Genomic DNA, 23,237 nt, shown 5'->3' on the forward strand with positions numbered 1-23,237 from the left:
ATATATGTAAGAAGTTCTCCCAAAGTCTAACGGTCAAATTTAAAAAGAAAGCAATGAAATACGGCCGGAGGCAGATTTGTATCAGACCACGTGAAAAGCAAGTAACCAGCCCGGCATCTGAACTTACAGCAAGAGAGAGAAGAAGATAATTCATTTCATTCTTTTCCGAAAATTGATTGTTCATCATTATTCTTGTCAAATCCTCGAGAGTTTAAAGGCCTCGGCACATCGAGCACGGTAGCCAACGGCATAGTGCGCCAAAAAGAACCACGTCTGGTTCTGTTACAATATCACTTTCTCGCTTTTAATTTTGTAATAAAATAAATCTTCAACTGTTGATTTTGTTGCTCTTGATTTTAAAAAAGAATACATTTTGGGTATCTTTTTTTTAACAGAACCACACATGGTTCCTTTTGGTGCACCAAAGCAAAAAAAGCGGACCGTTGCCGTTACCATGCTCAGTGTGCCGAGGCCTTAAGGGTTCAGGCTTATTCACATCTATGAGTATAGAATGTCTGATCCCTGAGGATCTGAATGATAATTATGCAACCAGCTTTACATACATCGTTCTGTTATGATACATGAATCAGTCAAATTCATCTATGTAGATTATGCTCACCACCATCTGTGCAAGGCTGGAGATGACACGGCTCCTCATGCACAGGCTTCGAGTCTGCACCTTCGCACATCTCCTCCGAGCCAACTTCCGCTACCCCCTCCCCGTTGCTCCTGGCGCAAAATACCTTCCGCGACCGTACGCCCATGCCGCATGGCACGTTGCAGCCTTCCCAATCACCGACCTCCCACCTGTGACGCAAAGGAGCACCGCCAGTTACGACTTGTTTTAATCTTCAAAAGGTCACGAACCATTTTTAATCAATTTTTATTCAAATCTATTATAAACCATGACAACCTCAACAAAAATATATAAAAACTGTCTCTAATAAAACAACACACTTCTGCAACAAAATAATGACATTATTACACTGCAAAAAGTCCGGTGTTAAATAGTGAACACCGAGCTGGTGTTAAATTTTCGGTGCTCATTTATGGTGTTAAATTAACACCTATGGGTGTCATTTCCAAATTTTAAACTGTTTTTTGAAGAGTTTCATAGTAACTGCACTTCTTGTTGGTTTTTAATTTAAACAAGACGATCAAGAATTTTACATTAAAATACTAGATTTTTGAAAAAATGTGAAAATAAATTTACACCAAAGTAACACCAGCTGGTGTGGTCCCTTATTGAAGTTGGACGGGTGTTAAACCATTGATATTAACACCAGCAAATATCAAATCAACATCTTGTGGTGTCATTTTTGAATTAACACCAGTACAGTGTCAAAATAACACCAGATACAGTGTCAAATTAACACCACGAAGTGTCAGGTGAACACTTTTCAACACCATCACAGTGCATTTTTAACACCTGTGGGTGTGGTCCTTTATTGAAGTTTGATCGGTGTTAGATTTAACACCCGTGGTGTTAAATCTAACACCGATGTTTTTACAGTGTACAATGCTCTACTGTGCGACCCCAACAAATTGATATTCATGTCAAGCAAAACCAACGAATCATTCGTCTCGTTGTCCTCCATGTAATTGGTAAATGTCAAAAAGGGGAAAATCGCATAACATTGAACGAAATCGTAGAATCTTCGTACCGGACTAGCCCCCAATACGGCGAGTTTAAAAAACAAATAAGACTCGCAGCTTCGTTACCTGAATGGACAGTTGAAAGTGTTGCACGTCGATTCCACGACCAGTGGCCTTTGCAGGTGTTGACAGTTAAAATCCTCGACAATATGTGCGTCATTCCCTACCTCCCTGCAGGTAACCTCCGACCTTAGGATCCCTAATTAGTTCGAAAATACATTTTGCTAGAAATAAACAATAGTTCCGATATAAAATAATACTATTTCTGTAAGGTGTTTATACCTTAAGGAAAACAAAAATGGTACTTAAAGTAGTAATATCACTGGAACAAGAGCATAATATATCATAAAGCTGAACAGAGTTTCGAAACACCACAAAACTATAATGCAACCAATAACCATAAAGTTTCATCCCCTCGCAAGTCGCTTCATTGACAGTCATGTTGCAAAATTTGGTTAGCACTGATATGTAAAGTACCTAAAGTGATAACAACGTGGATACTTGTCTTAACGTATTTTAAACAGACTGATTTTCATCCCAGAAATCAATCCACGCCAAAAAGTTTGGACACAAGCCCTATTCTAAGTCATCTTATTATCATTGTAATTCATAGGAACGCACCTTGCCCAACAACCGACATCCTAATAATATTCCGCGGTATTGATGGCTTCTAGCTGGGAAGACGTGGAGTAAATGATATAAAACAAGAAATGTGTTGTCCGATTCTTTGTTACTCTACTCACCAAATCCACAGGTCTTGCTACAGTCAGATTTCTCCACGACCCACGCATATGTCCGTTGCGGCTCTTGATTCGGTTTGTAGAGCGACCATTGAACAGTGCACTCTTTTGCAGCGGCAGAGGAGATATTTGTTTTATAAATCTGCAATATATCATGAATGATTATGTACCACGATTGTCGTTACGTCATAATAGGTCATACACAGATCATCGAGTTTTATCGAAATTTGCTTTACAAAAAAGCTAGCTGTAACAATGCAAATGTCATGGAAACAACAACATTAGAATAAGACAGTATAGTGTTAAAAGAACAATGCATTTATTTTAATGACTGCCTGTACAATGTACTGCACATGAAAATCATTTATCTCTGCGACGAAGAAGCAAAAAAGATTCTCATTTGTCTGTGGCCTTTTAAGCTGAATTACCTGGTTTTCAATAAACTTCTATATCATATGTGATTTCCTTGGTAAATTTCCTATGACTCTAAAAATTCATGACATCTGCGATACTAATCATTTTGGATATATCATTTTCCTATTAAAGAGAAACTTTCCACAGAAGTACATTTTAAACTGACAACGGGTAAAATTCGCTTCTCACAAATTCCAATCAATAATTTTGAGACTCGGTGGCTGAGAGGTCACCTGTATTGTCAAGTTGGTTGATGTAGGCCCTCTAATTTGTATGTTCTCCGGGTCACCGATGACATATGAGATCACGTCAGTACCCGTTGTGTAAGCCTTGGATGGGACATCTTGGCCGCTGTCGCCGAAGACGAAGTGTTCGCCAGCGATCACCGCTAGGGGCGCAACGATAAAATCTCAATCGTCAGGATGAACGTGAAGTTAGCTGGGTTACGGAGACACACCATACTGAACGTAGTGTATTTTGTAATGCGAGAAATACCTGAGAAAAAAAAGCAATTAACGGTGCTTTTGTTATCACACGTCTCTCTCTCTCTCTCTCTCTCTCCCTCTCTCTAAGAAGTTGCTCAGATGATATGTGAGGTCAAAGATCCAGGACACCTTGCTTATTGTACCGCTTAGACCTGAGGAATTCGTCCACAGAGACAAAATATACATGTACTGCACATCAGACACACTATACTGAATCCATACTGTATTTTTTAATTTAAGAAATATCTAAGAAAAAGCAACAGCTTTTGTTACCACACGTGTCTGTCTCTGGGAAAGTTGTTCAGATAAGTGAGGCCAAAATCAGGACACCTTGCACATTGTACCGCTTAGACTGGAGGGATTTGTCCATAGATATGAAATATACCATGCAGAACATTGGTGAATTAACTCTCTGGTCGTGGCATCTCAAAGTCAACGGTGCATCATTGAAGGTCGATACCTACATACGCTCTCTGGTGATACAGTGTATACGATTTTGTTGAAATAATCATTTTCGTGAGAAGATACGTTCAAGTCTACAATCGACGCTTAATATGCCTAGGTATGGCCAAGTAACTGACTTGGCCTCTGTCACTGAAGGAATTAAACTGATCACGTGCTCAAATTGGGATTAGATTGTAAGTAGACTTGGCAAGATTCCACGAACAAAGTATGAGTTAAAGTTCTCTCATACTTTTCAACGCCAGGATGCATAGATAGGCCTAACAAACTGAACTTGATCACTGAATGGTCTTAAAATGCAAGCTTAGAAATTGCAATTAGGACATACTGTCGAATAAGGTGACAGTGTGGTTAAAAATGATAAGCAGAACAAGACAACAAATAGTTGTTTTAAATTAAACACGCAAAAAATGGTGCAAAAATTAAGACACCATGTGACACGGTGTATTTTCTGAAAATCTCTCCAACCCCCTCTCTTCTTCTTCTTCTTCTTCATCTTCTTCCAGGATTGGGTAATAGGTTTGGATAGGGAATTTGGGAAAGGGTTGGACGGGACGTACAGGGGTCTAAGGAAAAAAAAAAGAGAAAAATGTTAACACTGCTTACCGAGGCGGCAGTCATTGTTGAAGTTGGTCACATTAACAAACGTTGATCCGATCGGAATCTCTAAGATGGGCTCGAACCCTGCAGTCAGAGGGGAAAACAATGTGGACAATGGTAAATTTAAAAGTAAAAATAAAAGAAAACAAATACTCTTCGTGTTCTTCACTTTTTCAAGTATCGTGCGCGTAAACGCTCGTATCGCAAGAAAGCACGCCCTGATTTCAGAAATACACAATCCTATATACTGCACAGATAAATCAGATTTTGAATGCCGATATTGGATGATGTTAGAATGTCTACCGGAGAATTTACAATTCCAAGAAGAGAAAAAAAAAAACCAGAAAGGAGGAGAAGTAGAATTACAGAATGTTGAACGAGAGCAGAGCGTTAGCAACGTTTGGTATTTTCCATGAAGCAGGATTTTAACATCGTTCTCTCTTCCATAATTGCGGTGATTAATGTGATGAAGAAATATATTTTGCGCAGGCCTTTAAGTTGTATAAAGGAAGGTGTCGAACTAGTATAAGGTTAAGCTCTTTCGAGAGAAGAGTAGTAAATACTTGGAATAGCCATTGTGCAGAAGCTGTAGAGGCAACATCAGTGAACAGCTTCAAGTCTGAACTTAATCAGTGTTAATGATCACTGGAAGCAGAACATCATAAATTTGATCCAGATTGCATAAACTGATCGTCCCGTGGATACATCACACAGATCTCCTCAGGCTCAGGATTGAATCCTTTGAATGGCCCTCTACAAGTCTTCAACTTACTGGGCGTCATCGTAGGTAATTCAGGTAATTTCAACAAGAGAAATTCAAATTAAGACATCCACTTGCAAACCTTTCGTGTTCATCAAGCATAATTATTTAGCATTGTACTCTGCCATGTCTGTCTCTGGACACATCTCTAATATTTTTACTTAAAGTTTTTCAGAGCCCTTTATTTCAAGAACTTAAAACACTGAATATCCTAATATCATTCCATCAACAAATATTTTCCTCAAATCTTAAAGCAACCAAGTCGTATTTCGAGGTGACAATTAATGAAAGATATTACATTGAATGGATGAATCACATAATAAAAACAACACCGGAGATGCTCACAAAAGGCGCAACATGACGATTATGATTGTTCATGTCAGACTTATTGTCAAAACTATCAAAATGTATAAAACTGTATCAAAATGTATATGTAAGTCCATTAAAGGGCAGTAGCCCTCTGCATGACACAAATTTGACCGTTCACAGCGATCACCATAATCAAATACTATTAAGGACAAAAATTTTTTACAAAAATACCAACAACTCGAAATGACAGCAGGTGAATTCTCACCGTTCCCGATGTTAATTCTGTTCAAATCACTGTCGAGGTCGCAAGTAGTCTGGTTGCCACCGCAAACACCACAGGCGTCGTAGACACGGCTCGAATTCGAGTCGAAATCGCACGCGAAGTTCTACTGAAGTAAAACAATGACAAAGATACCAGAGGCAGAGAGAAAGAGAGAGAGAGAGAGAGAGAGAGAGAGAGAGGGAGAGAGAGAGAGAGAGAGAGTAATATGTACAACAATGAACAGTGAATAAGGATTACTGAAACTGTCAGCGACATCGAGTGCCAGCTTATAGGGACAGGACGAATCAGATTCAAGAGGAGCGCTGGTGCATGGACCCACGCTTACGCAGCTGCCATGATCCGAATTCGATAACGTCTGAATAAAATCGATTCATATATGGCAATAGTTGTATCAAGGAGTTTTGAAGCTCCTTGGTTGTAGCAAGAAACCGAGCAAAATGGGGATAGATCAACCAAAAAAAAAATAAAAAATGATAGCGGATTCTCATGCTTTCACTGACCCGGCACTTCCCGGCCACGCACATGGCGACTCCTCGATTGAGCACGTCCACCACATCACATCTCGTACCATCGACAAAAGCGCCAAACTTGACGACGATTCCCCGCGAATACGACACGCAGCTCTGCTGGCAGAATTCGTCTGCAGTGAAGCCTGAACCGCAATTACATGAGAACGTGAAAAAGGAAATACATAATTCGCTGATACTCATTTCTCTTGAACCAACTCTCAAATGCATTCTTTTCAAGTTCATGATTATGAGTGTCACCAAATACATGAATAAGATTCTTTTATTGGCTTGCGTTAGATGAGAGCCTGAACATGTGATTGTATGAAAATGAGACACAATAGATGTCATGATAGCAGATATCTACACATCTTTCTGTTTATTGATCTATCCAGATATCCATTCTTGCACATTACTTATAAACATTTATGCCGACCATCTGCCTACGGGGAAAGAGAAACAGAAAAAGAGAGTAGCAGCAAATTTTCATTATAGGAGATTAAAAATATTATACAAATTACCACCATTTCAATACTAAATTTCATACAAAGACTAAAAGTGCGTCAAAACAAGGCATTAATGTCGGACTGTTAATGACATCCCGCAAGCAGTCAAATAGTCATTCCGATAGCACTAACATCACGAACCCCCTGCTACGGCGGTTGGATACGATGTGCTCACGTTTCCTATCGGTGTACGGTTCCCATGACAACAGCTCTCCCTTGTATGGTAGGGCATCCCTCGTCGCGCATTGCTCCTGGGCGTACCCGAGTTGGTTCCCGTTTACGCAGTCCTGATGAGGAAATTAGGCAAGTGGTCAATTCATTCCTTCGAAGAAGTTTTTTATTTCCCCCTTTTCTGTCTTTTCTCAAACGCGAGACTTACAAAAAAAAAGAAGAAGAAAGAATATGCATAAGAGAAGGAGGAATAATAAAAAACACTGTTACGATTATGTAGGTGCCTATAGTTCATAAGTTGTAGGAAACAATCGTTCACTAGCCATCAATCTGCTTTTAAATGTCTATCTCTAAGATATTTGTGATTCGATTCAACTTCTAAAATACTTTTTTATGTTTGTATTCCGTTAATAAAACCCCCCTGCCTGAAGGATTTCCATGACTGCCACAAGCAAGCTTACGATTATCTAGAGTGGTAATTACTATTTTAATGGCGATTGTAATGACGATAAAATGATGATGATGATGATGATGATGACGATGATGATGATTACTGACAACAGTCAGTAATGATTACTGTCATAATGATAATTGTTATCATGATTATGATTGTCATTATCCAAACTGTCATTATGATGTCAATTATTATTATTATTATTATTATTATTATTATTATTATTATTATTATTATTATTATTATCATTATTATCATTATCATTATCATTATTATTATTATTATTATTATTATTATTATTATTATTATTATCATTATCATTATCATTATTATCATTATTATTATTATTATTATTATTATTATTATTATTATCATTTATTCGGCAATTGCAAAACAATACAAGTGACAACAGAGAAACAAATAAAACAAGCAAAACACAAGAAAACAAAGTGTCAGGCTTTCCTGTTGAGCTTCCCTAAGGAGCCGAGTTGGAAAAAAGCAATCAAAATCACTATCGATGACCCTTGGGCCTCTCCAACCAACTTAAGGAAGCACATCAGGGAGTAGTTGATAATAACAATCCAGTGTACAAAAAAGTGTTATCAGAGTACATCTCAACAACAACAGCAACAAAAATATCCCCTTTAACTGCACTACTAAATGATAATGTATTCTTTGCACCAAACCTTATCCCATGGCCCAAAACATCCGCCCCCACAAAAAAAAGTGTTATCAGAGTACATCTCAACAACAACAGCAACAAAAATATCCCCTTTAACTGCACTACTAAATGATAATGTATTCTTTGCACCAAACCTTATCCCATGGCCCAAAACATCCGCCCCCACAAAAAAAAGTCACTGTCAGACAACAAGTGTATGATACCAGCAGGTATCAATAAGAATAATTTCAAAACTTTAACTTCATCATTACCCTGAGACTCCATGACCCAGCGCTTTCTCTGAGAAGTCCTTGTGTGGTATTACACAGGGCTCCACACTAACTTTTATTTTTAGTGGCTTTTAAAATTCGACCTTTTTTGGTGGCCCGATCAGGCCACCAAATTCTTCATTTCTGAAATTTTGGTGGCCCGACGTGCGTTTTTGGTGGCCCCGGGCCACCGGGCCACCATTAGTGTCGAGCCCTGTATTACATACACCACTGTGCAAGGTACACTATTTATCAGGCGCCATAATTCATGAATAATATTAAATAATGTGAAGTATGAATTAAAGAAGAAAAAAAAAATCAAGGTCATGATTGTCGTTATACAAGCAATTTGATCTCTTAAATCTCCCTATACTCACGAATATGTTACACGCTTCGGTGATGGTATCCAGACCGATGCACTTGGCTCCCCCGAAGGAAGGCCTCCATGTATGAACAGCGATAGATAGGAGAGGGATGGAGCGAGAGTCACAGAGGGTAACGTCATAAACGTGACAAGTGTTATAGAGTTTGATTACCGGACGGGTACTGGTACAGTGCACATAAATCTGTTGATAATGTGTCAACAGCGCCATCTTGTGGTGCAATGTTGTCAGCCGGGGAGCAGTGAAATGAAATAACCACACACTGCTATCTTGCAAATATTAACTATACTGGCAGCTTTGGTGAAGTGTCTAAAGTTCTGAGATTTAAGGTTAAGACGTGGTCATGTTAAGAATGGCCTAAGAAAACAAAAGGGAGTGGATAATAACAACAAAATACAAGAAGCTATGATAATGAATGAGAATATTGATAATAAAGATTAAAGATTATAATGATAATTACGATGATTATCATTATAATACATGTATTGGCTTTGCCGGCACTGAGGAAAGTGATCATAATGATAATAGCTAAAATTATTCCTGTCTTTATTATCAATTTAATCGTTTTTCCCGTTCTTACCAATGCCAACAAAATCAATTACTCTCTATTCACTCTGCACAGGACCCACCGGGAATCTGTAGCTAATGGATAACTATAGCTATTATCATCAATGATAGTGTAATTATCAGTATCGATAAAAATAAGAATGATAACATTAATGAAAATTATGATAATATCATAAGTGATTATCATTTTATCGTAATCTTTTTATATAGATTTCCTCAGCCAATTTCATTGTTTTGTCATTCAAATTGATTTTAGCAGCATTCATATTTTGTCTAGTACGCTCATGCATCGAGAGATCGTTTTCAAAATCGTTTTCTTGTCGGCAACAGATTTCGCATTTGCCTTTTTAATTCACTGAACATTTCGGCATTGTTAATACAACTTCGTCTCCACATGTCGCAAGCTCATTCGGAATATGCAGATTGTCAAAATTATTGTCAAACAAGTTTATTATAAGAGAATTCAAATCAAGTATTAAAGGTGTCAATTGAAAAAATACATGACTTGTACTACATTTTAGATTGAATTTTAGAAAATAAATGTATATCATTAATATCTCATTTATTTTAGGAGACGTATCATTGTATCACATTCTTTTCAATCTAGCCTTTATGTGAGCAACATCAAACTGCAATGTATGAATCATGGCGGCCGGAGTCCCGTGGTAAATACACGGGCATTAGCAATCTGAGGACAGGGGTAGGTTCATTGAAACTTTCGAAGGCCAGCATGACCAGAGAGTTTGCAGATGCCCTGGGTATTACCCGCAACTGTCCGCTGCCGGATCTATCTGAGGGAGGGTAGACGAAACATAAGCCGGCGAGGAGTGGGGCTAGAGAGGGACGACGAAATGGAGGCGAGACTGAAACACTCGGAAAATCCTCCGATGACACTTCAGGATATGAAGGATGACCTGGCTGAATCTATCCCAGAGAAGCCCTCGGTGAGCACATCATCTATTGCAAGTGTGCTTAATGACATGCTTAAATCTTTCAAGTTGGTGGACAACGTCCTGGATGTCCGAAACGCTCCCCGTATTTTGGACCAACGACCTGAGCAGGCCTGGAACAGCTAGAGTACCAGTATGCGGATTGGTTCCTGAAGACTGGTGTCCCTGCCCGCAGCTGCGTCTTCATGGATGAGTGCACGTGTAACATCTGGACCCCAAAATAGCAGGATATAGAGCACCATATTAATCCCTGGAGAATCAGCAAGGAGAGTCAGTAGACGTACATGGGCAGCTTGGATGAAACTGCAACCTAACAGATGCGATAGGCTTGGTGAACCAATCCATGACATGAAATACAGTCACAAGGGAGAGTTTTCAGGTGTTTTTCCTGGAAACTGCCCGGCAGTGCAACCAGTTCTTCCCTCCAGACGCTCATGTCTTCACCATCTTCGACAACGCCCACTCTCATGTGAGAGCTTAGTTCAAGCTTCTGGACTCTTTTCACTCGTAGCGGTGAGTCAGTGTACGCGACAAGCCGTAAGAGGATGGCGATACGCCGAGAACTGCGATACGTGAGATTGGGCGCGCAGTCTCTCGATTATCGCAATCAGAAAATTTGCGCCCTCTCTAATGGTCTGTCGCAATTGGCAAAATATCGCACCAAGGAAAAAGGGACGGAGCCCAGACCAGAGCTACCAAGTCTCACGCATTCTGAGTGAGACTCAAGCATTTAGGGGCTGTCTCACGTTCTCACGCATTGCACCCATTTTTCTCACGCATCGGGCGAAGTCTGCAATTTGGGCCTATAACAAGGAGCATAGCTCAAAGGATTAAAGTGATAGTTACAATTGAAGGTATATTTTCCTTTTGTCTTTCAAAATAAGTAAAAAATAGTCACTTAAGTAAGCACCTGATCGCACCATTAGAGCTAAAAATTGAAAAAGCTCCCTACCGTGAGAGGCCACAGGGGAAAAAAACCCTCCCACACCCTCGCTCGCGTGCACATTCGCTCGCCGAGATGCCGAGTCACGAAAATCTCACTCACAAAAATGTTTTGAACTTGGCATCCCTGCCAGACTAGTGAGAGCACAGCTATAACAGAACATGCCGAAGGACCCTAGAATTCACCTAAGACACCCCGACATCGTCCTCATTTATCAATCCTACCGAGATGGCAAACATGCCAGTGGGTTAAAGGCAGCGACAGTAAAGCAGCAACAGCTGCTGCAGCTCGCCGAGATGAACATTCAACAGCGGCAATGTAGCCTCATCCAGCAAGTTGCACGCAACAATATAGACGCCATCACCCAAGAGAAATGTGACCAGTGGAATTCATGGCGAGGTCTTTGCCACACCAACTCATATGGCTAAAATATCACACTGTAAAATATGTATTTTTTCCTCAGCAAATTGTGTATTCTATTTTTTTTTTCATCTGAAGACAGAAAAAAAAAAACTCACTTCATACCAGTCCTTCAGACACATAAAATAATTTCAATGCACTTAATCTTGTTATAATTTAGATATCGTTATCATTGTCATGCCTTACGAGATTTATAATTACCTGGGACTATTGCAGTGTCTGTATTTCTTCCGAATTCCTCCGCCGCATGTTCGCGAGCACTCGGAGAAGTTCGTTTCCCACTCGGACCAGCCGCCGTGAATCGGATCGGGCCCTCGCTTTCCGTAATCCACACATTCTCCACCTATACACCACTGACTCAAGATGAAACCAACAAAGGTGTGTGTGTGTGTGTGTGTGTGTGTGTGTGTGTGTGTGTGTTTGGGGGGGAGGTGATTTCACACTTGGGAGAGGCGTGTTTATCATCGTGTTTTTTTTTAAATCCACTGGGAGACACTTTTGAAAAAGGGTTACGTTGACTGAAGCTACAGGCAAAAATTTATAAACTAAGTGAAATGATGGTTTTGATGCACTGCGCTGATAACAAAGTGTTGCTTTGTGGCTAGGTTAAAACAATTTTCAACAGTTACCATGTCAAGGGATTTGAGAAGTTAATTGTTTATTTCATTTCTGACATTGATCCTGATTTATTTATGATTAACTTTATCTATCGAAATCATCTAAAACATTGGAGTAGGAATAGGGTTTTAAGTAAACGCGCTAACCTCCTTTTTAACTCGTCACCGCTGGAACGTACCTTACTCTCCCCACACTCCGTGCCGTCTGCCGGTGGGTACTTATTGGTGCTGCATACTAGGACGCCCCCATTCGTTCGTCCGCACCACAATTTCTCGCAGTCATCCTGCAGGAAAGAAAGAGATGTGGACGCAGGTATGTTCATCTGTCAGCCGGAATGCCAGTGCAAAGTAACATGACAATCTACTTCACTCCTGACAACCGTTTGTTTGTTTGTTTGTGTTTTTTTTTCATCTGTGTTGGGTGACGAAATTGATTTTCTATGTATACAGCAAATATCATTTTCACCGTTGCTATGTTCGACAGATAAAACTTTCGGAACTCCAAGTATAAAAGAAAAGCATACAATCCATTAATGGAATAAGAGGACTAGTAGATCTTACACCATAATGGGCAAAGACAAACATTAGCAACAAAAACAGAAACATACTCCAGTTTTTTACGTGATCCGTCATTTCGTTTAAAACTTTTCCCAAGAATCTGAGCAAAGTTGTATTATACTTAAATGTAAAGCATGCAATATATTAATTTGTCATTCGGCAAAAGAAGAAAAATAAAAACAAAAAAATCCCAACAAAAGAAAGATAAGATATTTGCAGTACAAAAGGACTTTTTTCAGACCGTATGCAAAGACGAAACGCTCGTCCAAAAATGTGAATACACTTGATGATGTTGATAGCTTCTTGGGAAGCGCCGATGTGCGCCTTTCTATAGGGTGCTCATGGCTCTTGGCAGGATTTGAAAGAGGGACCTGTATTTGACAGTCAAGAGTCTTATCCACCTTACCACGTGTACAGTGCCCCTACTATGACGCCCTTCTTTGTACACCAACTGTAGAGCGAGTGGTATTATGGCATTATATGTACCCAAACAAGATGGATGAGAAACCCCTACCATTTTCTGACTACAAGCCCCCGTGCTGTCCGCGTAGAGGAATTTACACTGCTCGTCTCGATGGAATATCTGGCCAGGGCGCCACCCACGGTAGAGCGTCAAGTTTTTGGTCATGCTCGGTTGGTTGTTCAGGCAGTGAGATATTGGCGAACTGAAACAAAACAAAAAGAATATTGTTTATGATTTCACCTCTTACTGAAAAAAAAAAAAACATTTGCACGGTGAGATGATAAGGCCTACCTTATTATATAACAGGGAAAAAATATTTTCCCTCTTAAAGCGGAAATCCAGTCCAAATATAAGTTAGTCTGATAAGAAAGAGTAAACTATTACGAGTTCGACGGTATACTTTTGGTGGAAATCGGGATGAAAAATAAGGAAGTTATCATATTTTGAACTTTCGCTATTTGTTGGGGGAAAAATTCTTGAACAGTCAATGTGAATATGCAAATGGCAAAGTGAGCATATCATCCCCTCACAACTTACCATATAGTTTGTACATAAAATTTTGAAATTTCCAGGTTTTTTTTTCATTCAAACGCAATTTATGCCCGAGGATCAAATCCTCGTATGACTAACTGTTTACTATTCTGAAGTTACTCTATCAGGAATAACATCATGTTTCAGCCTTCAATGACAGAAACATTAAATTTTCGTCATTTTTATTTTATTTTTGTACACGACCAATGGAAAATTGGGAGGGCATGACATTGTTAGCTCACTCATTTGCATATTCATATCCACTGTACAAGAACTGTCTTGGAGAAATGAGCCAGACTTCAAAATGTCATAACTTCCTTATCTATCATCCAATTTTCTGTCAAATTTTTAAAGTTGAACTCGAAAGATTTTGCTCTTTTTATCGGACTAACTTATATTATAGGACTGGATTTCCCCTTTAAGCCAGGTTATTGTGGTATTCTACCATTCTTTAATTGATTGTTAATAATTTCCAGAGCACCGATATTTGCATAATAACGAATGGTTTCCCCCTTTGTAATAAGTTTAAGACGCAATCTTTGAAAAAGAAAATATGAATGATGAATATGAAATATGAATGACAGATTATCCTTTTGCTCAGCCTTTCGAGCCGACTCGGGTTAAAAAAAAAAAAAAAACAGTGACTGAAAATACGTTGGACTAAAAAGTGTGACAGAATGGACCTTTTTCTAATGCAGTACAGTTATGAGAAACAAAACACTAATGAATAATGTTCGTGAGTTCATGAAGTAAATTAGGTAACAAAGTTAAGCATAATACTGGCTAACAGAAGCTTTCTTACGACATCGTTAATAGTTTTTATAATGTCTATATTCAATACCATATGAATCATACCGCAAGAACGTGTGCAAATACTCCACGCTACAGGAGGACCACGTGTAGGCACCCGGGCCGGACGGGGCGAGAGAAGCCATGACGTGCCCAGAGGTGGGGCAAGTATTCCTTGCTCCGTCATGCTCCATACCTAGGCTGAGGAGGAGGAGGAAGAAGAAGAGGAGGAAGAGGAGGAGGAGGAGGGGGAGGAAGATGTCCATGCGCGTCGGTTAACCCTTTGTGTACTTTGATTGCATATCGGTGCAGAAAACCACATAGCGTTGTACACACTGTCCAAAGACCCTGGTACAGAGAGGGTTAAGCGCGCTGGAGCTCTGAGGAAACACAGCTATGATCAAGATTCGGGGAGGTGTCACCCTCTTTGACATCCTCTGCAGAAAGTTGATTTAGACTCTCCTCTTTTCCTTTTTCAAAGTAAAACTACTTTCATTACTTGTTCGGACGGAATCCCGCTTCCAAAACAATTTCGTCTGATTAAGAACAAGCACCTCGACACTTTGTGAACGGATATGCTTCTAATCGTGAATATCCGATTCAGTCCCATTATCCTACCTTGAGATATTAAAAAAAAATCATCATAACAGTGATTTTGTCTAAAGTCCAAGATATACAGTAAACAGTGTCTTAATGGCATTAATTTTCTCAGCTTAAAGGCATGATATACTATTGGTGGAGATGAGGATTGGGCTCTTAACATTTTGCGAGATAGCAATAAACCACTTCTGAAATAGTACAGAGGATACCATTCTAGGAGGATTCAAAGTTTACACGTTGTTACATGATGAAAACCGGTTTTGGAATGGCTGAGACATCCAAAAACAAAGTCAAAGGAAACGATCGTAAAAAAAGGTGGGTCCCTACGCCTGTAAGATCGCTCTGTTCTGGATATCTTAGCCATTTCAAAACCAATTTTTATCAGATAAACATTGAATTCCTCTTGGAATTACATGTTCTTTCACATTTCAGAGGAGGCTTCTCATTATCTCTCCAAAAAATGTTAGAAACCTGAGGTTAGATCTCAACCACAACCATACATTCCTTTTAAAGGTCAAAACATTTGCCACATTATTGCAAATTTGCACTGTCATGCAAACAAACAACTTAAAAACCCTCATAATTTCTCGTTATATTCTGTCTTGATATCCTCTAAACCCTCTTCTTTTGTACCCCAAATCTGTATGGTTGGGTCACTCTAGCTTGGTTGCAATATGTAATATCTCCGAATGGTTCTTACGTGTGCCCAATCTCATGGGCGAGTGTGAGCCCAGTAGCCAAGCCGCTGTCTTCCACGATGAGGCATCGACGGGACGCGACGCACGCGGACGACATGTGCGCAAGGCCCAGCACGCCTTTCACCGTGTTCCCTGCAATGACGTCATTCCTCGCCAGGTCGTGCCTGAATAGAGTACAGTAATAGAAAAAGCTTTAAAACGATGTAGCCCCCTCTTTTTTTAGCTTTCAAACAGTTCACCCAAGTTTCATACAAAATTTTTTGTTTGTTTTACAAAACGATATTGAAGCCCACAAGGTATTACATTGTAGCCGGGTTTTTTTTTTTTTTTTGTTTCTTTTGGTGGTTTAAAAATGTCTATGGTTTTGAATTATTATTTTCTACCCCAACCATAAGAAGTCTTTGTGTTGAGGAAAGAAAAGAGACACAAACATTTGATAAATTTATAGTTATTGTCTAACAATGAATGCCCAGTGGTCTATGTAAATGAAAATAAAAGGGCTATGTAGTGGTCATTTTGAAAACCCCTTTCTAATGTCTACATAATACTTGCAGCTTATGGCATTATGAAGTGAGTGATAGCAATCGCATATATAGGCATTTGCACCTCGAGAAAAACAGCACTGAGAAGAAGCAATACTCCAATCAAAATGTCTAGCTGAATCTGTTAACTAGTACTGTTTTAAAATTTTGATGTTATCAGTGGAATAATTATTGATGGGGGCGATATTGTGCACGAAGCGCCCCTACGACCATTCTTTGCAAACGACACTCAAACTGTCCGACCTTGTAATCAGAGCGGCCGCGTCAAAGTGTCCGGGCTCGCCGACGCCCTCCGGGTACACGCCCCTTTGCCACTTGCAGAAGTTCCGCAGTGAGGTGCGCGCATCTGGTCCTATGACTGGATCCATCTGTAGGTGGTAAATTTTTTTCGAAGGCAGTTGCACAAGAAAATACACTGAATGAGTGACATTTCGCAAACAATAACCGATACATTTTGTTTCCTCAATGATCAGGGAACTTCGTTAATCATCGCTTTTACTATCGACAGTAGCAGCAGCCCCAAACATTCCCAAACAACCGAACGACGAAAGTTGACAAGACTAGTGAACATGAAATATGGTATAAAAGGACATTTTATAAAATGAAGGATTTGAATATAGTTTACAGTCGTATAATGTACCACCAGTCTGACCCACGAACCTCATATACATGCTACTATCACTATGTAACAGGTACCGCTATTATCATTACCTTAGCGTGGTCAGGTGCTATTTTTGACATCTTCTTCCTGAGGACATTGAGGATAGAGCATTTGAAGAGTTTGTTTGCAAAAACCGATAAGTCCATTTTTGAAGATTTTGAAGTACGGCCTCTGTCATAAAGTACAAAATAATACCTTTTAAATGATATATTGGTCACTACATATAAAGGTATATTTTTGAAGTTATGGTCAAAAGAAGCAAACATTTTCTTATTATTCTCTTTATTTTTCTTGACCTTTAATCGCAAATATCTCCATTTGGCAAATATGGACTTATCGGTTTTTGCAAACAAACTCTTCATTTTGTTCCTGGATGTTCACACAGGGGAGGATTCGAACCCGCGCACTCTAGTTTAAGCGTCCAGAACCTTACCCGCTACGTCGTCATGCTTCCAAAACAGAAGTTGTCTGACGCTTAACACATACTTATTCCACTAGACAGCCGCTGAGACTGTACACTCGAACAGGATATCTCTTTTGGACTTCGGGGATAGACTCAAGATTGATTATGTAGTTGCGTGTACTTTGAGTGTCAATTATTAAGGCATACAGAAAAGCCATAGCGTTGTGCACACTATCTAAAGTCCCTTACAGCACGGAAGGGGTGAAGTGTTACGTCATATTATTAAAAACTTACTTGATCCGTCTCCAACACCACACATCGCACCACGTGTAGCGAGATACTCGCGGAGATAGACGCACTGCGGAACGCACCTGCCGCCTGTATAATAACAATTATCATTGAGCAAACATACGGGCTTTGTATGACGTCACACTTTCCGCTCATCGACAATGAGTACGAAGGTATACAGCCTGTCTTTTCATCTCTCGCGTACATGATACTTCTTATCTACTGTAGATATTAACACATCAGCCAGAACTTTTAACATCAGCATGAAAAGTATCTGCTCATTTCAGGTAACTTTTGTTTTCACTCGTGGATTAGGGACATGTGGCCTCAGACTTGAGTAACAAACTACAACGTGATCGCTCACTCACTGCTGCACTGTAAAAACATGGGTGTTAGATTTAACACCACGGGTGTTAAATCTAACACCGATCAAACTTCAATAAAGGACCACACCCACAGGTGTTAAAAATGCACTGTGATGGTGTTGAAAAGTGTTCACCTGACACTTCGTGGTGTTAATTTGACACTGTACCAGGTGTTATTTTGACACTGTACTGGTGTTAATTAAAAAATGACACCACATGGTGTTGATTTGATACTTGTTGGTGTTAATATCAATGGTTTAACACCCGTCCAGCTTCAATAAGGGACCACACCAGCTGGTGTTACTTTGGTGTAAAATTATTTTCACATTTTTTCAAAAATCTAGTATTTTAATGTAAAATTCTTGATCGTCTTGTTTAAATTAAATATCAACAAGAAGTGCAGTTACTAAGAAACTCTTCAAAAAACAGTTTAAAATTTGGAAATGACACCCGGGGGTGTTAATTTAACACCATAAATGAGCACCGAAAATTTAACACCAGCTCGGTGTTCACTATTTAACACCGGACTTTTTGCAGTGTGAGTATCATCTTAAACTGACAAATAAAAACACCAAGTATTACCGCTTCGCTCAGAATATACTGAGTCTCCCTTACCCCTCCCCCTCTCTAGCTCTCTCTCTCTCTCTCTCTCTCTCTCTTCCTTTACCTAGCGAAGGAAAATGATTTGACCGCTGTCAATCATATTTTTCCCCTGGGTAAAGGCAAGCATTCAAGAATTGGTATGGGTACATTGCAAATCACAAAAGGCCTAACTTAATAAATTAACTGACAATGGACCTCCTGAATGAATTATACTCTCACATTCCACAAAACTTACGGACATATTGGATCACTTGGAAGCATGTAAGGAAGTTCAAAGTATATATTTCTGTTTTGCACCGGATTGTCGATGCCACATTCACTCAAAATGATGAGGCACTCACAATGGACATCACCGTCTTGAGATAATTCTCCAGTTCGTTGCCATGGTAACCAACCATTGTTGAGTCGGCGACCACCATCAGCTCAATGTATTTGTGATTCCCGCCAAGTACATCTGGCGCTGAGCGCCTGACTATCTCACTCTTGACTTCGAGAAGATAAAAAAAAAGAAACAAAGTTGCGACTAGTGGCGTGGATTGACTGAATATACCAGAAGGGAATACAATTTGAAAACTTAGAAAGCATTTCTGCTAAGTCTTATTGGCTGCTTAGAGCCACCATAGTGCATATCTAGAGGAGATTTCTGTGCAAAAGTAAAACAACGATGGAAAAGACCTTTTTTTTTTGAAAATCGAGTGTTCCTCTCTTCTAATATGGATACTCATTCATGCAATACTTGACAAATCCAAGTTTGATAAGAGATACTAAAAGAAGGAATGAAGTACCAGACGTGATGAAATCTAACAAATTACCAAAATGACCGAAGCAAAAATCGCTTTTGACGATTAATGACGAAAAAAAAATAATTTAAAGAAGGTGAATTCTCTTCGAAAGTAAACCTCACTTGAAAGTGCTTCCTTATTCCCAGCCCAAAAAGAAGGATGACTCTTGTTTTAAGCCATAGATCAGGTGTACTTAAAGGTAATAACAATGGGCCGAATGCATAAAACAAGCAATTGCTAGAAAGCAATTGCTTCAAGCAATTGCTTGCAAGCAATTGCTTCAAGCAAAAGCACAAGCTCGTCTAGCAAAAGGTCTAGCTCAAGCAATTGCTTAAAATCATATGCATAACCTTTTGCTTGTGCTTATACCTTTTGCTTGTCCCGCACAAGCAATTGCTTACGTTTTCAACAAAAGGGACGTCACGCCTGTGCGCACACAAGAACAAAGGCGAGTGTGACAGCATGTATTTGAAAGGGCATGTGTGTGCAGAAACATTTCCTGATATAACAGAAGAGCTATGAAATGACACTCATAAATGCACAACACACACACACACACACACACACACACACACACACACACACACACACACACACACACACACACACACGTACTGGCTGATTCCCACCACTGCTTATAGTAGCCCGGATGTTCCAGATCGCACGTGGAGAGAGGTCTCCTTGCTCTCCACCGAAGTCAGACATCCTACCTGTTTTTCATCACATTTTGCGTGCTAACCACTGGACACTCTGAGCTTAAGCTCATTTTACAGAGCTTGCAAAAACGTAAGCAATTGCTAGCAAGAATAAGCAAAAGGTATGTTTTATGCATACGTTTTTAAGCAAATGTTTGGTCTCTAAGCAATTGCTTGCGGGCAGCAAGCAATTGCTTGTGCCTGCTAGTAAAAGCTTCTGCTCGCAAGCAATTGCTTGTTTTTATGGGTGCACGTCACGAGACCGACACCCACGAGTCATACAGCCCACAAGTTATACAGCTCACAAGTCATACAGCCCACGAGTCATACAGCTCACAAGTCATACATCCCACCAGTTATACAGCCCACGAGTTCGACACTGAGTAAATAAAGCCCACGAGTTCGACATCAAGTAAAATAAGCCCAGGAGTTATACGGCTCACGAGACTGACACTACGCACAATTTAAGGCTCATGAGACCGACAGTAAGCAAACAAAGCCCACGAGACCGACACTACACTTAAAAGGTCCACGAGACCGACGCTACGCATACAAGGCTCACGAGACCGACATTAAGCAAAAGAGGTTCACCAGACCGACACTAAGCAAAGAAGGCCCACGAGACCGACAGGATGAACAGCGCCACCTATAGACCATGAAATTGTATAGGGTGTCCTGATAATAGTATAGGAAGATATGAGAGATGGAAAAGAAGAGTTGCCATCTCCGGCAGGGTGTTACCAGATCAGTTGCCCCCCCCCCCCACCGAAATGATCAGGATCTTTAATTGTGTTTGCATGGGTGTGTGTTTGTGAAAAAAATGAACATAGTACAGTAAAAATGTGCAACAGATCTTTCCACAATAAACCTGCGAGGGTGTTGATTTAGTATCAATAAAAAATAAAAAACAACGTAATCGTCTATAAAGGTAGCGTAAGGGATTCGGAAAAAAACCCCCAGATGCATCCATGAAAACAGCTATTGTATTTCAGGATAAAATGTACTGTTCGGAGGAGAATAACACAAGCCACAAAATTGAGGTGAATCCCTGCGATATAAAACGTTTTAATCAATAGAATTACACTATAGTTACAGAGAAAATTACAAATAGATCTTACTGGAAAATGTCAGAGCAGGAGGGTAGAATATCTAAAATAGAATAAGTAACTTGTGAATCGGGAAAGAGAAGATATAAAATTTATATCTTGTCCATCTTCTGGCCAAAACTGGGAAAGCCTATTAAAAATAGCACGATGGCATTATCAAAGCTCTAAAATTAATCCATACATCGTTATTGTCCTCTTTTATATTCATTTGTGTTTTTGTCTCTTTTTTTTTGGGGGGGGGGAATGAAGAATACTAATTCTTCTATTTTTTTTTTTGGGGGGGGGGGGCGGGGGCATGAAGAATACAATTCAATTTTTCTACTTGATAACAATGTCGCTCCCTGACACACTTGCCCCCCCTCCCCAGAAGTATGTAGAAATACATATTTGATGACGTTCATAATTATGTAGATGGTCACCATCCTTCAATTGATAGCGTTACGAAATTACACCCGCCAGTATGTTATTTTTCCGTTCATGGAACACCCTGTACAGGTGATTGACATGTAGATGGCGCTGTTTATCCTGTCGGTCTCGTGGGCCTTCTTTGCCTACTGTCGGTCTCGTGGGCTTTCTTTGCTTAGTGTCGGTCTTGTGAGCCTTTTTAGCTTAGTGTCGGTCTCGTGGGCTTTTTTTGCCTACTGTCGGTCTCGTGGGCTTTCTTTGCTTAGTGTCGGTCTCATGAGCCTTTATTGCTTAGTGTCGGTCTCGTGGGCTATGTTTGCTTAGTGTCGGTCTCATGAGCCTTTTGTGCGTAGTGTCGAACTGATGGGCTGTATGACTCCTGAGCCGTATAACTCGTGGGCTGTATGACTCATGGACCTATTATTGATGTCGGTCTCGTGGACCGTATGACTCGTGGGTGTCGGTCTCGTGGGATGCCCCCGTTTTTATGCATACGGATTCGAGTAAAAGGCTAGCACAAGCAATTGCTAGCGTTTATGCATTCGGCCCATTGTCCGTCGTGTCTCCAGATTGGAGTTCAATCAGTGAATTGTTTAATAGGAATGACGTGCAACAAGTGTTTCATTTAGAAAGATTCGTGTATGTGTTTTCTATTTATCAATTTGAGCACGTGGTTTCATTAAACAGTATATAAATGTACCGCGCCATTTCTCACAATAAGAATATTGGAAATATACATACATACCACCTACACTTGTTCGCCTTCGCATCCCAATGTAACCATGGCAACCGGTGCGCGGTCGTCTCACAGCAAGATGCGGGTAAATCGGGAAATCACCGCCTCTCGACAGCTCACCTCTCAATTTCTCTGGGACCTCTCTGATAAAGAAATCTGAATCCGTTGTGGAGACCAGCCCGTTCTGTAGTAAATGATAATGACAGAACGAATTAGATGGAAAGCACAGAAGTGAACCAAGAGAAAATATCAAAAACAAAGTGGCTGTATACGACGTATGTGTAGTTATGTGATGCATCATGTAATATATTAATTCATAATATGATGGATATTCACCATCCGTCTGACTGTCGATGAGATAGAGTCCAAATCATGACACTTTTCCTGTCGTAATATCTACTTCTACGTCTGGTAAAATCTAACAATTCTGCAAGTGGTGTGAATGTTGACCAAAGTGGAAAAAAGTTAGTTGGGAAGGTTAGATTTAGCCGTTGCATGAAATCAACTGGTACCAGCAGATCTCGCAGAGTAACCTTATCATAACTGTGGTGAAACTGACAGTGGTAGCAAGAATAATGATTGTAGTGAGGTTGCCTTTACCAAGTGACCTCCGCACACACTGATCTCGATCGCTGATTGGTTGTCTCCAATGACGTCACCCCGATAGTGGCAATTAGATCGTTGAGCACGAAGTGACGAGTGCCCTCTAGTGTGCCGGTGATGAATTAACAGACTTGGAGAGAAGACACCTGGTGGAATATCAAGACTAATATCGGCTGACAAGTTTGAAGGTAAACCAATTTTATGTATCAATTACTTTAAGTATGTTAAAGTAGGGAAATTTCAATTTCTTATT

At 39.9% G+C, this 23,237-nt stretch overlaps 1 protein-coding gene across 1 annotated transcript in view; it reads right to left on the reverse strand.

The window, feature by feature from the left end:
• The window catches only part of LOC140235724 (A disintegrin and metalloproteinase with thrombospondin motifs 6-like), a 21,164-nt gene extending 2,025 nt beyond the window's left edge, over positions 1-19,139 (reverse strand). The window contains exons 1-17 of the mRNA XM_072315735.1: positions 18,999-19,139; positions 17,696-17,779; positions 16,581-16,705; positions 15,798-15,959; positions 14,564-14,698; positions 13,229-13,379; positions 12,336-12,440; positions 11,741-11,892; positions 8,654-8,717; positions 6,897-7,008; positions 6,210-6,361; positions 5,692-5,812; positions 4,364-4,441; positions 3,044-3,198; positions 2,400-2,538; positions 1,723-1,855; positions 620-807 (exon numbers count right to left, since the gene is read on the reverse strand). Of these exons, the coding sequence (XP_072171836.1) occupies positions 620-807; positions 1,723-1,855; positions 2,400-2,538; positions 3,044-3,198; positions 4,364-4,441; positions 5,692-5,812; positions 6,210-6,361; positions 6,897-7,008; positions 8,654-8,717; positions 11,741-11,892; positions 12,336-12,440; positions 13,229-13,379; positions 14,564-14,698; positions 15,798-15,959; positions 16,581-16,705; positions 17,696-17,779; positions 18,999-19,076 (2,134 nt within the window). The 5' untranslated portion in view covers positions 19,077-19,139. The remainder of the gene's footprint in view (positions 1-619; positions 808-1,722; positions 1,856-2,399; positions 2,539-3,043; positions 3,199-4,363; positions 4,442-5,691; positions 5,813-6,209; positions 6,362-6,896; positions 7,009-8,653; positions 8,718-11,740; positions 11,893-12,335; positions 12,441-13,228; positions 13,380-14,563; positions 14,699-15,797; positions 15,960-16,580; positions 16,706-17,695; positions 17,780-18,998) is intronic.
• Between the last annotated feature and the right edge of the window lie 4,098 nt (positions 19,140-23,237).

The sequence above is a fragment of the Diadema setosum genome, chromosome 12 (assembly GCF_964275005.1).
Source record: "Diadema setosum chromosome 12, eeDiaSeto1, whole genome shotgun sequence".
Lineage (NCBI taxonomy): Eukaryota > Metazoa > Echinodermata > Echinoidea > Diadematoida > Diadematidae > Diadema > Diadema setosum.